Source organism: Pan paniscus, chromosome 10 (genome assembly GCF_029289425.2).
Source record: "Pan paniscus chromosome 10, NHGRI_mPanPan1-v2.0_pri, whole genome shotgun sequence".
In the NCBI taxonomy this organism is placed as follows: Eukaryota; Metazoa; Chordata; class Mammalia; order Primates; family Hominidae; genus Pan; species Pan paniscus.
This window is the reverse complement of record NC_073259.2, coordinates 119,268,341-119,284,743: the sequence shown is the minus strand read 5'-3', so window position 1 is coordinate 119,284,743 and position 16,403 is coordinate 119,268,341. Positions and strand designations below refer to the sequence as shown.

Sequence of the window (16,403 nt, the reverse complement as noted above, 5' to 3'; positions counted from 1 at the left end):
TATCAGATTAGTGGCCAGAGGGATCCTGTTAAAATCTGAGTCAGAGCTGGTCCCTCCTCTGCTCTAAAGTCTCCCATGACTCCCACCTTATTCAGAGTTGCAGTCAAAGTCCTTACAGTAGTCTCAAGCCATTAGCTTTAGCCAGATGCATAAAGACAGATGATGCTAAGCACCAGTGAATGCCAGGGGCTCCAGGGTTGATGGAGGGTCAGGGTGGTCAGGGAGGGTTCCCTACTCCCCCAGGACCTGACATTTGAAAGGAGTTCATCCAGCAAAGAGATGGTGCAGGGAAGAGCATTTCAGGCAGAGGGCATGGCAAGCACTGACACCCTGAGGTGCGAATGAACCAGGTGTTCACAGTCAGATGGCAGCTGGGGCTGCGGTCATCTGACGGCTTGACTGGGTTGGATGTCCACCATGGCCCCTGACTCCAGTCTGGTACCTCAGCACTCCTGGCCTCTCCGCCATGTACTGTCTTATCCCCCAGAACCTCTCCATGCAGGGTGGGCTTCTCACAGCAGGGTGGTCTCCAGGTAGTCACACTTCTCACATAAAGGATGGGTTTGGAGAGGTGTGGTGGGGAGAGCCAGCAGGTAGGCTAAAGGCTACACTGGATCATGGCACAGTGTCACCTCCACCATGTTCTACTGGTCAAAGTAGGCACAGGCCCAGATTCAAAGGATGGAGACACAGACTCCATCTCTTGGCAGGGGAATGCAGGGACACACGGCAGATGTGCATGGGATGGAGATACTGCCGTGGCTGTCATCGGGGCAGGGTGTCAATGTGAAGCACAGCAAACAAATAGAACCTCTGGGATGGAACCGATGGCCTCCCTTGGGCTTCTGGACATTATTTCAGAATCACAGGGACTTGGCTCCTACAGACATTTTTTCTTTTTCTTTCTTTAAAGGATTCCATGCGGAATCCTAGGGACATCCTTGAGGGCAGGGATGGTGTCTCACCATCTTTGGATCTGCAACAGTCCTCACACAGAGCCTGGGACATAGAAGGTTCTCCACAAGGATCTGTTGAGCAGACCTGCACGCTGCCAATAGAAGGGTGGCCTTGTCTCCTTTGGGAAGTCCTTCTTCTGGGTACTGCAAAAATGCTTGCTCTCCCTCATACCAAAAGGAGGCGAGGTGACCACTGGGTTGTGACCATCACTGGGCCAGCATCTAGAACCCTGCCTAGTATGCAGCAGCTACTCAATAAATGCTTGTTGAGGTGACTAAATGATTACATGGGCTCAAGTGATGATCTAATGCATCTTTACCCCCTTCTCTAAGCTCCTAGAAGGTGATCACACCACACGAATTCCCCCAGACCCTGAGTGATTAGAGGGAGAATGTTCTCAGTCCCACACAACCATGCACGCCCACCGTGGTGACAACAAGTGACTCACTGGCCACTTGACACACAGAATGTCACTGAATCTCATGCAATCCTATGAGCTGACCCTATTTACAGATAAGGAAACAGTGGCTCAGAGACATAAAGTCACTCGCCAAGGTCACATAAGCTTGTCAGTGTGAGGGTGGGGCTCAGACCACAGGTGTCTAACCTCTCCTGGGTGTCAGAGGCCAGGTCAGCCCACTTGGTCTCCAAACTACTGTGTTTCAATCAGGCCCAGGTGAATGTCTCTGTTCCAATCCAACCCAAAAGGTTTTCCACCATACAGGCCACATCCCCTTTATGGTGGAAGAAAAAGGCGGCAGAGAAAAAGAAAATCTCCCAACAGTGGCCCTGTGGTCTTTCAAGCTGGGACAGTGCACACGCGCTTCAGAAAAGTTTCACCTCCGAGTTAGCATAACAAAACTTTTAATTTAGATGTTTTCATGTCTCCCTCCAAGTAAAAATAAGTTTAAAATAATGACTGTAATAAATGAAGGTAATTAATTGTAGTTTGTTCCTTTACTGTCTAGTCAGCTTAATTTTACCTTTTCAACTAATAATGAGAAAATAATTTTTGTGCTCGGAGGGTTAATGATATGTAACTGCGAGAACTGCTAATTGCATGTTGCAATCCATCCATCAACAACCCCATCTGTGCGACTTGATTATGTTTGCTAAATTATTGCTTTGAATTATCTTTCATAAAGCAACTTTTATAATTAGCGAGGCTTTCGTCTTGCTCTTTTCTCTGTACGCAAGGATATTCAAACTTTGGCCATTTCAAGCTGTCTCCATTAAGCCACCTTCTCTGGCTGTCTTTGTTTCCCTGAACAGGAGAAATCAAAACTGTCCTTTAAGCAATCAAGGCAGACAGAGAAGCTTCCTTGATTCACAGCAGGGCAAATTCACTTCCTCTCCACCCCCTCCCACCGGCACGCACACACACAAACACACACACACAGAAAGAAAGAAAAGAGACCCGCACATATATAATATAAAAAGATAAGAAGTATGCCCAGATTCTGAACACACCAGGGCTGGTGAAGCAAAATTCAGGAATAACATGGTATATTTTATTGAACATGGTATATTTCATGGTACATACCATGAAACTGAACATGGCATATTTCAAGGAAAGGCCTGCACTGGGAAGAAGGAATGACGGGCATGATATTCTGCCCTGGCGTTTTATGGGCTAGTTTATGTGACTTGGGATGGTGTTTGCTCCAGGGAATATTTCCAGGAGGTGATTAATACCCACTTGGGAATCGCAGCGCCAGCCCAGAGCCTGGTGGATTGCAAGAGGACAGCGGCATAAAGGATGAGGCCTCATTAAAAAAATTAAAATGAAAATCAAATTTGGATTATAAATGGCCTGTGCATGTGCAGCTTTTTCTGGACGAAGAAGATGCTTTTTATTAACACCTTCCTTTGGCAGCGTCTCTCCCCTGAGGCGCAAGGAGGACACAGAGGCCACGATGGCTTAGTCAATAGATCACGAGAAAAGCAGGGGTTTCGGGAATAAAATTCCAGACAAATGTAGTCTTCTTGGTACATTAAAGGGACGATGGAAAGCCCTCTTAAGAAAATTAACAAAGTTCTTTAAGGTCTCCAGCTATTAAAGCAGCATCTATTCAATATGCCACATGGGTTTTGAAAATGAGAATTCTGCTTTGTCTTTCCTTTTGGCCTAAGACTTTCTCTGTCCTAGTATTTACTGAGCACCAACGGTGTGCCAGACCCTGGGACTGCCTCCATGCTGCTGAAGTGTTTGAATCCTTTTTCCTTTTTTTTTTTTTTTTTTTTTAAGAGACCAGGTCTCGCTCTGTTGCCCATACTAGAAAGAAATGGTATAATCATAGCTCACTATAGCCTTGAACTCCTGGGCTCAAGTGATCCTCCCACCTCAGCCTCCTGAGTAGCTGGGACTACAGGCACAAGCCACCCTGCCCAGCTCATTTAAATTTTTTTTTTTTTTTTTTTTTTGCAGAGATGAGGTCTCATTATATTGCCCAGGCTGGTCTCAAACTCCTGGCCCCAAGTGATCCTCCTACCTTAGCCTCCCAAAGTGCTGGGATTACAGGCATGAGTGACTGCACCTGGCTTCTGAATCCTTATTGTTAGCCTTATTTGCCAGAGGAGGAAAGCTGAAGTTCAGAGAGGTTAAGGAATTTCCCCAAGGCCACACAGCTGGTTTAGGAGCAGAGTTGAGGTTTTGACCAGGCCTGAGTCAGATTTGCATGTATTTTCTACCATGCTTCAGTCAGGTCTTCTCCCGAACATCACCCAAACCTAGGATTTCTCCTATTGAAAAGATAACATAAGTCATACCCACTTCCTACAGGAAAAAAAACCCTGAAACCCATCTTTGAGATAAAAAGCCTTCAACACCTAGTTAGGAAAGTGGCAGATGGCAGCTCAGCCATACTAGAGACCCAGTAAACCTGTACTGGAGGTCACTGCTCATAGGAATAAAATATCCAAGACTTCTCATATGCAAGGCAGCATTTTAAGCACTTCATCAGTGTTAACTTTGTTCTTCCTCAATCTCACCCTGTGAAATATGCATAATTTTTTTTTTTTTTTTGAGACAGAGTCTTGCTCTGTCGTCCAGGCTGGAATGCAGTGGCGTGATCTTGGCTCACTGCAACCTCCGCCTCCTGGGTTCAAGTGATTCTCCTGCCTCAGACTCCTGAGTAATTGGAATTACAGGTGCCCACTACCACACCTGGCTAATTTTTGTATTTTTAATAGAGTTGGGGTTTCACTATGTTGGCCAGGCTGGTCTTGAACTCCTGACCTGAAGTGATCCACCCTCCTCAGCCTCCCAAAGTGCTGGGATTACAGGGGTGAGCCACTGCCGGGCCTGAAATATGTATAATTATTATTCCATTTTACAGATGAGGAAATGGAGGCACAGAGAGGTTAAGTAGCTCACCTCAGATCACACAGCTAGTAAGTGGGAGAGGTGGGATTCCAACCCAGGCTGGCTCCAGCATCTGTACTCTTCACCCGCTAACAGCTCTTCATGTGTCAGACATTACATTAAACCCTTTCCCTGCATTAGATCTCAGTTAATCCTCAAAACAACATGAAAAGACTTGTCAGTGTCTTTACACTCCCATTTAACAGATAGGGAAAACTGAGGCTCTAAGAGGCCAAGGGATGCTCTGTTCACACCAACTCAAGCAAGGAAACAGCTGAGAAAGTGATGCTCTCTACAAACAGCTGAATGCCTGTCTTTGGATTGGGCAGAGGGATCAGCTGCTATAGGGAGCTTGTGTGCTGAGCAGCTCTCCTGGGACTAGGAGTTGGTAGATGGGAACCTCTATTTTTTTTTTTTTTGTAACACAAAGTCATGAAAACCCCCATTCCTAACATTATTGGTCTGTCTAGTTTTTTTCTTCCAAGCCCAGGCACCTTGCAACCAAATGAATCAATACTGGATGGCCCTATAAATAAATAAGCACATCAGTCAACTAGGTAATAAAATGAAAGGATGAAAAATATGGAAATCAGCGACATTTGTGTAAATCCAGTTATTGTTTACTTTAATATTGCCTTATGTGCTTATGTGGTTCCAAAGAGACAGATTTAAAGTAATGTGGCGCTTGGTGGATGACAGACTTAAAATGCATCCCCTCTGGTGAGATCCGAGTACGGCCAATCCTTCTGGGGTCCTGCCTGAGTCCAGGGAAGCCTGAGAAGAGCCCCCTCAAGATGGAACGCTTTAGAAATCCCTGGACCCACATGATTCCAGTCTTTTCTTGGCCTGCCTCCTGTGCCAGCCAGACAAGTGGACATTATCAGACTCTTGGTTACGAAGTCAAGCAAAGAGGAGAAATGGGGGCGGGGGGGGGGGGTTTCACCCTGATCACAGGGCTTCCAAAAAGCAAGAGAAATTATTTACTGAGGACGCAAAGGAACTAGGGCTCAGCGGGTCAGCAGGAAAGAATGTGGACAATGTCACTTTTATACTCAAAGAGTGGGCTGGTGCAAAGAATTTCTGGTTGGGCTGGTAACTGTGTGGACTTATCTGCAAGGCTGCCTCAGAGAATCAAAGGACAGCAGAATGCCAAGAGAGGGCAAAGGTCATCTAGTACCAACCTTTGATTTTAAAAATAGGAAACCAAGGCTGGAAGGTGAGGTAGGTTTGTTCAAGGTCATAGATCTTTCTTAAATTTTATTTTTTATTGTTTTAGAGACAGGGTCTCGCTCTGTCACCCAGGTTGGTGTGCAGTGGTGCGATCATGAATCACTGCAGCCTCAACTTGCCGGGTTTAAGCAGTCCTCCCACCTTAGCCTCCGGAGTAGCTGGGACCACAGGCACGTGCCACCATGACTAGCTAATTTTAAAATTTTTTTGTAGAGATGGGGGTCTTGCTATGCTGCCTAGGCTGGTCTTGAACTTCTGGCCTCAAGTGATCCTCCCACTTCAGCCTCCCAAAGCACTGGGATTACAGGTGTGAGCCACTGTGTACGCCCCAAGGTCACAGATCTCACATGTAGCAGAGCCATTGTAAGGTTGGGCAAAGTCAAGGGAGAGGGAGATTTCTTGGGATCAGACTTGAATTCTGTCAAAATGAACAGAGAACCAATTCTCATTACTATACCATTCGGATGGGAGACCAGAGGGAAGGGCACAGAGTTTGCAATGGGGACAGGGAAGCTTCTCCAAAGCTTCTGGAGGCTGCTGGCCCCCCTGGGCAACTCTAGGTGGGAGAGGAGGGGGAGCCATTGGGGGCACTTTTCTGACATGCTGTGGGCCCTGGGTCTTACCTCGGCTTGGAAGCTTTTTAATACAGGAGCCACCATCTCTCTGATTTCCTGAAAAAGAGATCAGCAAAGAGTTCACTACAGTGCCAGGTGGGACGCCCCCGTGGCCCCTGCTTGTAGCTCGCTGCTGTCCCTGGCTCAGCATTTCCCAAGCATGTCCCGTGGGGCCTGAACTCCATTGGATTTCACAAGGGACAAACGCAAACAGGGGTACCAAGCCACACCAGACTGGGAAACGTCAAGTCCAAGGGGTTTCTTTCCTGCAGGACTTTCTGGAGTCTTTCATATAATGCATGTTGGGAATTTCCAGAAGACAAAGGAAGTGGCGTTTCTCAAATGAATGTGATCATAGAATGGTCTTTTATGCAAAATATCTTGTGAGACAGGTGGTCCATCCCAGGTCACACTTTGGAGTGGGGTGGGGGCTGGAGAGGTAACCCCAATTCTCCATGCTCAGCACTACATGAAAGCCCTTCCTTAAAAACCTTCTGCCCTTCAAGGTGTTGCCCGGGGCTGCCTCTTTCAGGTTGCAAGGTCTCCGTGACCCTACCCTGTAGCTACCTCTCCAGCAAAGACTGCCTTTTGCATTTTAGCAATGCCACTTGTGTAACTGACTCTCCTTCCTCACCAGAACGTGCAGTTTCTGCAGTCTAGGCTGGGTCTGTACCCCATTCGAGCTCTGCAAATGTTTGAGGAACTCTATGGACATGGGCTGTCTTCAGAGGAGGTTTGTCCCAGCCACCCTGAGCCTCCTATTTCCAGACTCTAATTTCCTGGCTTTCATAAGTGACCTGAGGTTCCCAGCAACTTGGGCTAGCCTGGCAAACTCCTATGTATTCTTCTCCCTGGCACGTAAGAGGGAAACCTTAAGAACCATGTGTCCCGAGACTCCAACCCTAATCCTCCAGTTTCCTGTGAGATCTGCTGGTGTGACTCCCCCATCACAATCAGCCACAATTACCAGTAATCCCCATGGGAGGCACTGAGGGACTAGATAGGGTGGGGAGGGGTTGCCCCAGACAGAGCAGAAAAGGAAGAGATGGGTTGAAGACTTATGGGCAGGTAAAGAATAAACCCCTTCATTATGCAAATAACACTGTGTTGCTCCTGCCCCTGATTCTAGATCCCCAGGGCTTTCCTGAGCCACTGATTGATAGACTGATGTATGTCGGGGACCTTCAGGGGAGACACAGTCCTAGTAGACTTGACCATAAGGTGCCATGGGTGCGAGGCTGAGCCATGGATAAGGAAACTTCTGAGAATCTGGGTCACAGGTGGTGAACTCAAATGCCTACCAGGCTAGGCAGGAAGCAGCTACGAGGGAGGCTGGGACAATGCAAGCCCCACCGATGGGGTGGCGTGCTCTGCTCTAGCTTATGACGGCAGCATGAGCACAGAACCTCTGGGTTGCACAATCTACCAAATATTCTCAAAAGGCACCGGAAATCCAGTTTTTAGGTGAAATCATCTGAGATGCTAAATATTGGCAACCCACCGTAAAGTTCAAAAGACTTTACAGACTAAATAAAAATGTGATGGCGGGAGACCTCTGGTCCATGTTCAGGAAACATTAGTTCTGGATGGGACCTCTCAGAAACCATCTCTCAGTTCCTTGAGTTTACAGAAGGGGAAACTGAGGTCCCAAGAGGGGCTAGCCTGCTCAAGGTCACACAGCAAGTGAATGGCGCAGCTAGAATTTGAACCCAGGTCACTGGACTCCCCAAACAGGCCCTTTTCACAACCCCACACTCAAGTATCTGAGCATTCTGGGAGGGATGGGTTTGGCGGGACTTCGTGCTAATGCTGCCCATTTCTAGAAGCACGCCGCCTCATCTGCTTCACGGCTGGGGGACGCCGAGCACAGGCGCGAGCAGGAGGTGAGCTGGGCACCAGCCAGAGGAGCTCTTAAATAAAGCCTCGGCGTGACTTTCTCCATCAGGAGAGACTGGATCCAAAAAGGAGAATTTTCAGAGGCATGACTATAATAGGAATGGAAACTTATTCCTCTTAATTACATAATTGCATAATTATGCAGTATTAAAATTATGTAAGCTGAACTCAGAGGCTTAAAACATGGCCTAGATTTCCCTCATCACCTGGGGGCTCCCACATGGCCTCAGAAGAAAGTCAGTTGGGCTAGAAGGAAGATGAGATAGAGGGTCTAAGCTGACCAGGGAGAGGGCATGTGCAGCTGTGAAGATGTGGGGCCGATTCAGCTCTGATTCCTGGAGTCAAAGGAGAGTCAAAGGTAACCTCATTCTGGGGAGTTTCCAGACCAAGCTGAGCTCTGTTCTAAAAGGCAAAGGAAGGGTTCTCGGCATCACTGATGCCTTCTTGGCTCTTGGAGTCAAACCAAAGGCCTGGCTTGGCTTTTCTGAAGCCACAACATGGGAGAGGCTTTTAGACCTGAGATTCATGCCCCTTCTCCATGTAGACACTCTCTTCCTTCCAGACTTGCTCCATGGACAAATTCTAGCTAGATCCTAGTCCCTTCTCTTGCCTTGAAGAACCAAAGACATTTATGACTTGTGTGAGATGGATTTTGCAGCTAAGAGGCTGAGGTAGACCTGAGGCTTCTCCCCTCTGTGCTCATATGACCTGATCCCTGGCTGGGTCTGCCTCTTCCCTGTCTTCCCATGTTCCCCTCCCTGACCAGCGAGATGGCAACAGGACCCCCCACCAATCTCGGTATCAGACTGGCAGAGTGTAACTGCTGGAATCAAGGTCTCCCATCTGAATGCCAAACTCTGCCCCACCTTCCTCCAGCACACCTGAGCAGGTAAGGACAGATGTTAACCTTCTGCCGACCAGAATGAAACACAGTTGGCTTTGGGGAGATCTGGACGCAGAGATCTCTGATGTCTGTTCCCTGTCACAGCCCTGATGTGCCACATCCTTTTTATATAGAGTCAGAGGGCTTTATTTTCTCTATTTGTGTTTATTCTCATCATTTGTTTTGTAATTTGAGAAGCAATAGGGGGGCCTGCGAGAGGATGGAAAAGAATTCACACATCCGGGCCGGTAAATAACAGAAACTTGTCTGTTCTAGTCTGTTCCTTGGGGGGCCCTTACATTGCTGGGGGCTGGTCATTCTCTGTGCCCCACCAAGCTCCCTGCAATGACTGCTAGAAAAGGCATAGCTGGTTGCTGAGATTGCAAGGGAGGCGGTGAAGGGGAAGAATGAGGTGAATGTAAAGGGGGTGAGAGGCCGAGTTTCAGAGATGATGAGTGCCGGCAGGCCCCGAGAGGGTGTTAGAGAGTCGACGGCTGTCTTCCTCCAGACGCCAACGGGAAAGCAAAATAAAATCAAGAACTCTAAGGCACATTGTCTTTGCCAGCAAGGCCAGGCATCTGACTTGGATATGAATGTGGGGGGGAAATGGATGTTTCACAGCGCCCTCAAAAAACAATGACGTTGATGGAGAAACGCCCCGCCCTCCCTTCAGTAGGCACCGCTGAGCACCACTAGGCCAAGAAACCCCGAAAGGTTAGGGGCTGTCATTTTTCTCTGTGGCTAATTAGCTTCTTTTCTTGTTAGTCACTTGCATCTACAGTTTTCAAAATATAGTTTGAATGGAGAGAAATCTGCATTCCTACTGAGTTAATTCTATAACGGCAAATATACCATACCTCAGGTACATTTTTCTTAAATTCCCGGCGGAGTTCAATTAAATGTTTATGAGAATGTTCACTCTCCTCCTGCCGTGCAGACAGCTCAGAAGCGACGGAATTAAGCTCCTTCTGGAACAATAAAAAAAAAAAAAAAAAAGAGAGAGAGAGAGAAGAGAAAAAGATTTTTTTTTCTTTTTTTCCTTTTTAACCACTGTACAAAACAGCATTCTGAACAAGTTTTCTTAACTTACAAAGCTGAGAAAAGACAGGATATTGACTCCTGGCACAAATAAATAATTTACAAAACTGGGATGCAACTGAAAAAAAATCCAGGACAGCTTTTTTTGCTCGTCGGAAGTCAGGCCAGATCAATAATCTTCGATAAAGTTGGGTGGAGTTGGTTGTTTTTTTTTTTCCATCTCTTCCCCCCACCCCCTGCCCCACCTCTTAAATTTCCAAAGGAGTGATGGCATAAGCTTGTCAGTAACTGTAGAAAACATCTCCAAACCATGTCAAAATAGTAAAGTGCGGCATATTGTATGGGCATATTATAGTGGAAGAAAGTGCTGTCGACAGCTTTCATATATCAGAGGTGGGAACGGCTCCAACTATGACTTACTTACACTTAAAGGTTCATAAATACGCCTTTTAAGATATAGAAGGCTTTTTAATTTCAGTAGATTTTGGAAAAATGAAGGTGCCAATAAGAAGTAAGCTGACCTTTTGTGTATCTCGCAGTAAATCATTTAAGGTTCACTTCAAGTCTAAGAAATATTTCATTGAAGACTCCTGGATTCAGAAGAAATGGATTGGAAGGTGCTTTGCTGGCTTATATGCAAGGAAGGTATCAGACCAGGTTTTTATAGGATGTACCAGCGAGGGAAAAAGAGAGAGATGGAAGGGGGGATGCTTCGGCTCACACACATCACAGACAATGTCTGCTGGTCGTGCATGTATATTTGATCACCCCTCTCGAAGCTTTCTTCACTTTAATGGTGGCAGTTTCACAAGGGGAGTACAATTCACCATGAGTTGTCATGGATTTCATTTGCATAATTCAAGAAATGCTCTGTTTATGTGGTCGGCTGCTTCCTTGCACCATCCCGAGATGGGCTTTTTTTCTGGACCATAACTCGAGGAGCATTTCTGTATATATCATCCGATTATATTTGCAGCAATCAAGCCCCATAATTTCCTAAATCCGGTGATGCAATAAATTTCTGCAATCAGATTTATTAAAAACACACACGCAGATGCGGGAGTGTATTTCTAGGGTGAACTCTTTAATCTAACATATGTATGATGAGGCCCAGCACCGTGTTGAAAGACCCCATTTGTCATCACTAATACACATTCATCTTGCACACACAATGAAACACTTTTGCCATTAGATAATGAAATAAAAGTACTATTAACCCACTGCAAATTCTTTTCCCTCTAAGAGACGAAATGCATGGTAATTGTCTTATATCATGTCTGAGAGTCAGTAAATCTGCTCAATAGCAGCTCACCAGAGCACCATAAACCTGGCACCCCAAGCTGGGATGAGTGTCCCTGACCTATGGATTTCTTTGTAGAAATCCAGGAAGGAACTTCTATTTCTGGAGAAATGTCTAACTTCTTTAGAAAATTATGAGACAAGAAGGGAGAAGGTAGAGGCACCAAAGTAGCTTTGAAATAGAGGCAAGGGCCAGGTGCAGTGGCTCATGCCTGTAATCTCAGCACTTTGGGAGGCCAAGAGTTTGAGACCAGCCTGGGCAACATAGTGAGGCCTCCTCTCTACAAAAAATAGAACAATTAGCTGGTTGTGGTGGCACTGCACCTATAGTCCAAGCTACTTGGGAGGCTGAGGTGGGAGGACTGCTTGAGCTCAGGAGGTCAAGGCTGCAGTGAGCTGTGATGGTGCCACTGCATTCCAGCCTGGGTGACAGAGAGAGACCCTGTCTCTATTTTGGTGGGGGAGCGGAAACAGGTGCTCTCCAAGGTGCTGAAACCAATTCTTGCCGAAGCACAGGGTACTCCCACTTGAAAGTACATGGGGGCTTCCAGTTTAAAAGCCCGGTTTTTATCAGGATTAAGCCAGGTGAGGAACAAGGTGTTATGAGCAAAAAGGGGGAATTCTGGTTCATCATCACTTAAAACTAATCACAGTTTCTAATACAGAAACTACAACTGACCACAACCGAAATATCCAGTGACAGGAGAGATCAGTGTTTGCAGCAACAGACAAAGGTAGACAAAACCCAACTGGTTGGCGCGGCCAGGTGGACAGAATCTCACTTGGCAGGAGAGAAAAAAACTGGAGGGCCAGGGTCAATTTGAGTTGCAGCAGCGTACTCCCAGCTCTTCTTAGTTTTTCTCATCTCTCTTGAAGACAAAGATGTGATTTTCACATTGCTACAGGACAAACAGAACTGGGACATGGGTTTACAGCTCTCTATCTTGGATTATTGTGTGTCTGACACTTTTTTTTTTTTTTTTTTGAGACGGAGTCTCACTCTGTTGCCCAGGCTGGGGTGCAGTGGCGCCATCTCAGCTCACTGCAAGCTCCGCCTCCCAGGTTCACGGCATTCTCCTGCCTCCCAGCCTCCCGAGTAGCTGTGACTACAGGCACCCGCCACCAAGCCCGGCTAATTTTTTGTATTTTTAGTAGAGACGGGGTTTCACCGTGTTAGCCAGGATAGTCTCGATCTCCTGACCTCATGATCCACCCACCTCGGCCTCCCAAAATGCTGGGATTACAGGCGTGAGCCACCACACCCGGCTGTGTCTGACACTATGTTCTTATTGCAGGGACACTGGTGCCTTCCCACAATGCAGCAACCAATATACCTGGTGGGGGTGAACTTTGCCTCTCATTAAAAACATCCAGCCCAGGTTCTGAAAGGAAATTGCAGAGCAGGATAAGTCCAACCACCTGATGTGTCCTCACAGACAATTATGCCTGACTCCCTCCACCTGCACCTCCCAGGCTGCTGGTGGGTGCAAATCTGACAGGCAGGATGTCTGCTGTGTCCACACTGCAGAGAGAACAGAGCCAGGGAAGGCAGGGGGATATCACCAGTCCCCTCACCCTGATCCCACTGCAAGTCCAGCCCTTGGTGTCTTTCCTTGAGCAGACGAAGTCACTGACATCCACATTCTTCTCAATTTTGCCTAAATCTATGCTTGTCCTTCAACCCTGAATTCTTGCCACAGTTCACTGGTAAACACACTAACACCAATAATAATAATAGTAAATACTCATAACTACCATTTATGGAAAGCTTACATGTACCAGGCACTACGCTACGCTCCTAACATACATCATCTCATGGAACAAACACATTAATGTGTCTTGTCTGTATGGTGATCAGTCAATTCTAATAACTGAGGTGTGGATTATCTCCTTGGTGGATTATAAAGGCATATTTTTTAATGCCCTTCTCTTCAGCGGGCTTCTGCTCTGCGTCTCCATCAGCTGGGGGGTGTTCAGGGCATTTGTTTTAAATGATATGGATGTATAAAGCTTCAAGTGTTCAATAAATGTTGCCTCTTTTTTTTTTTGAGACAGGGTCTCACTCTCATCACCTAGGCTGGAGTGCAGTAGTGCAGTCACAGCTCACTGCAGCCTCGACCTCCCAGGCTCAAGCGATCCTTCCACCTCAGCCTCCCTAGTAGCTGTGACTATAGGCATGTGCCATCATGCCTAGCTAATTTTTGCATTTTTTTGGGGTAGAGACAGGGTTTCACCATGTTGCCAGGCTGGTCTCAAACTCCTAGACTCAAGCAATCCACCTGCTGTGGCCTCCCAAAGTGTTGGGATTACAGGTGTGAGCCACTGTGCCTGGCCTTGGCTGATATTAATCTTATGTTTAGATAAACTGACAGCTAAGAAAACACCCCACCAGATCAATGATTCCAAGAATTTTGGATTTCACAGCTCAGTAAAAATTCTGTTTTAAAATGAAAGGAAGACCGGTAGAGTATTGCCAAATGTTACTGTATCAAGCAAAGACATTAAAAACCACTCCCTCCCACCCTAAAAGAAAGGATATTTGAATATCAGCAAAGCAAGAGGGCCAATGACAGCATCGGCACGGGTCTTTCATAATACACACAGCTAAAATTAAAAAGCTCATGGCACTATATCTATTTTGAAGGAATGGAAAAAAATTCTATCACAAACATAAACCAGCACTGGTCTAAAACTGAGTTTTAGAAAGCATGTCCGAACTACCACACACACAGCTTTGGTAATCAAACAGAAATCAGGATCTTCTCCTACCCAGCCCCTGCTGGCCCCACCAGCCCCCCAGCCCTGGGGGAGCCATGATTAACACAGCCCCAGACTTTGGGCCAGGCCCAGGCAGGGAGGAGACTCATCTGATTAACCGGCCATCAGCAGCAGACAGACAGCCCGGAGCCCGGAGCCCGGCGCAGACCATTCAAATAATGATCATCATAAACAGCCCATTTGCAACTAAAAAGAAATAATTTTAATGAGCCTGAAGCAGATGATAGATGCAGCTGAGGCTCGGGCCAATGTGCAGAGAGAAAGGAGGCCGGGGCTGAGCTGCACCCGGGACCGGGTGCTGCAGGAGAAGCCAGGGGCTTGGAGGAAGGGGCTCTTCTGATGGGATCTGCAGTACCCCCTGGAAGTGCCCACTGCCTAGTGAGAGCCCCTGTCTCTGAGAGGTTTGCCATTGGTGTGCTGAACAGTCTTGGGACTTAGTCCTCCAAGGCACTCAGAACATATGAGCTAGAAGGAATCCTCAAGGTCGCTCAGGTCACTGCTGTCCAAACTTTGACCACTCATGTCCCTCTGTGTGAATTTTGTCATATTGATATAGCATCTAAAATATGATTAATTAATATTTCTCTTCAAAGGGACTCCTATGGTTCTCTTTTTGAGATATGGATCACTTTAAGTTCCATAGTTCAATGTTAAGCTTAGTGAATTACAAAATTTTTTTTTAGATAGGGTCTTGCTCTGTCACCCAGGCTGGACTGCAATGGCATGATCACAGCTCACCGCAGCCTTGACTTCCCAGGCTCAGGTGACCCTCCCACAGCCTCCTGGGTAGCTGGGACTACAGGCATGTGCTACCACGCCAGGCTAGTTTTTATTTTTTGTAGAGATGGGGGTCTCGCCATGTTGCCCAGGTTGGTCTCGAACTCCTAGGCTCAAGTGAAAGCTTAGTGAATGGTTTACACCTGAGTAAGCACTACCCAGTTCAAGATGTAGAACGTTCACATTCCTAGTGCCTGTGAAAACTCCCTAGAGTACTCTCTCCTTGTCAGTACCCCCTAAAAGTAACCATGATTTGGACCCTGGCATCACAGACACATTTTTCCTATTCCTGACTTTTACCTAATGACTCCTTCCCTTTTTTTAAACCTAAATAAGTGTATTTAAAAAGGACACTTTCTTGTCACTAGAGAATCATGTACCATAAACAGATGGTAGCCATTAAAACAAAAGTATAACCAAAAACAAATCATTGCTGCCTGTGTTTGTTATAAAAGGTTAGCAAGTGCTGGAGGGGTGTTAATGCAGTCCCCTACAGAGACTTTCTGCTTGTTGGAATGAAGAAGGGTGGAAGAGATAAGGCAGAACTGTTCCTCAGAACCCAAGTCAATCCCTTCTAACACAGGCTCTACTGAATGCTTACAATTTCATGTCCCGTCAGTGGGTATGTGTCCCACACTTCAGTAAATATGAATCATATCTGAGTCTCCCATTTAAAGATGAGAAAACGGAGGCACAGATACTTTTGGTTACCCACCCACATCACACATAGTTAAGAGGTTGGATTTTCTCAGAGGGGAGGGTGGGTCTTGGTTAGGGAAGGATCCTATGGTTGGTTATCTATGGGGAAGCAAGTCCAGCATTCTCAATTCGTCTGGGTTTCCCCAACCAGGAGGGACTGGGAATTTTACAAGAACACTTAGTTTTTAAAGTAATTTCACACCTGATCCCAAAGTGTCAGCTATATGAAGAGCCTTGGGCTAGAATCTGTGTTCTTATGAGGGGAACACACGTTAAGACACAACCTGAGATCCCGCCTATCTGTGCCCACATTCTTCTCAGCTCCAAGGACACCTCACACTCAGACATATCCCCCTAAGGCCACCTCCGAGAAGAAACCTCCTAAAAAGTGATTGTTGGGAGCTGGGTTTAAGGAATTGAGGACCTCAGCTGTTCCTAGGCTTTAAAGAGATTCCATGAAGACAATCTCTCTCTCAGTATGTCCCTCCTGGTTTAAAACCTGGCCTAGGACAATCTCCTCACTCCTGGGTGTCCCTGGGTCCCTCCCACTTCCCCTTCTCCTTGTTTCCTTCCCAGCTGGACCAAATTCCGTGCAGAAACCGAAATGCACCAGAACCTTCTGACTCCATGGTTCCACAGTCTCCTTTCCCTCAGCTCAGATGAACTCATTCTGTCTTTGTGGTTGATCTTACTCATCTCTTTGTGTGTCAGCTTAAATGTCTCCTCTTCCAGAAAGGCTTCCCAGACACCCCTCCAAGTTAGGTGTCTGCTTTGAGCCCCTGTTAACTCTTTCTGATATTTGCTACCAGATTTTTTTTAAGCCCTAGAACATTTACACAGAAGTTCCTTATAGGAAACAATAGCTCAT

The 16,403-nt window shown here is 46.6% G+C and overlaps 1 protein-coding gene across 7 annotated transcripts in view; it reads right to left on the bottom strand.

Annotated features, from left to right (window-relative positions):
- CUX2 (cut like homeobox 2) overlaps positions 1 to 16,403 on the bottom strand; it is a 323,266-nt gene that overhangs the window by 132,535 nt on the left and 174,328 nt on the right. For all 7 annotated transcript variants that reach the window (XM_034934493.2, XM_034934495.4, XM_034934490.4 and 4 more), the window contains exons 2-3: positions 9,802 to 9,912; positions 6,175 to 6,222 (exon numbers count right to left, since the gene is read on the bottom strand). In XM_034934493.2, coding sequence (XP_034790384.1) covers positions 6,175 to 6,222; positions 9,802 to 9,912 — 159 coding nt within the window. The remainder of the gene's footprint in view (positions 1 to 6,174; positions 6,223 to 9,801; positions 9,913 to 16,403) is intronic.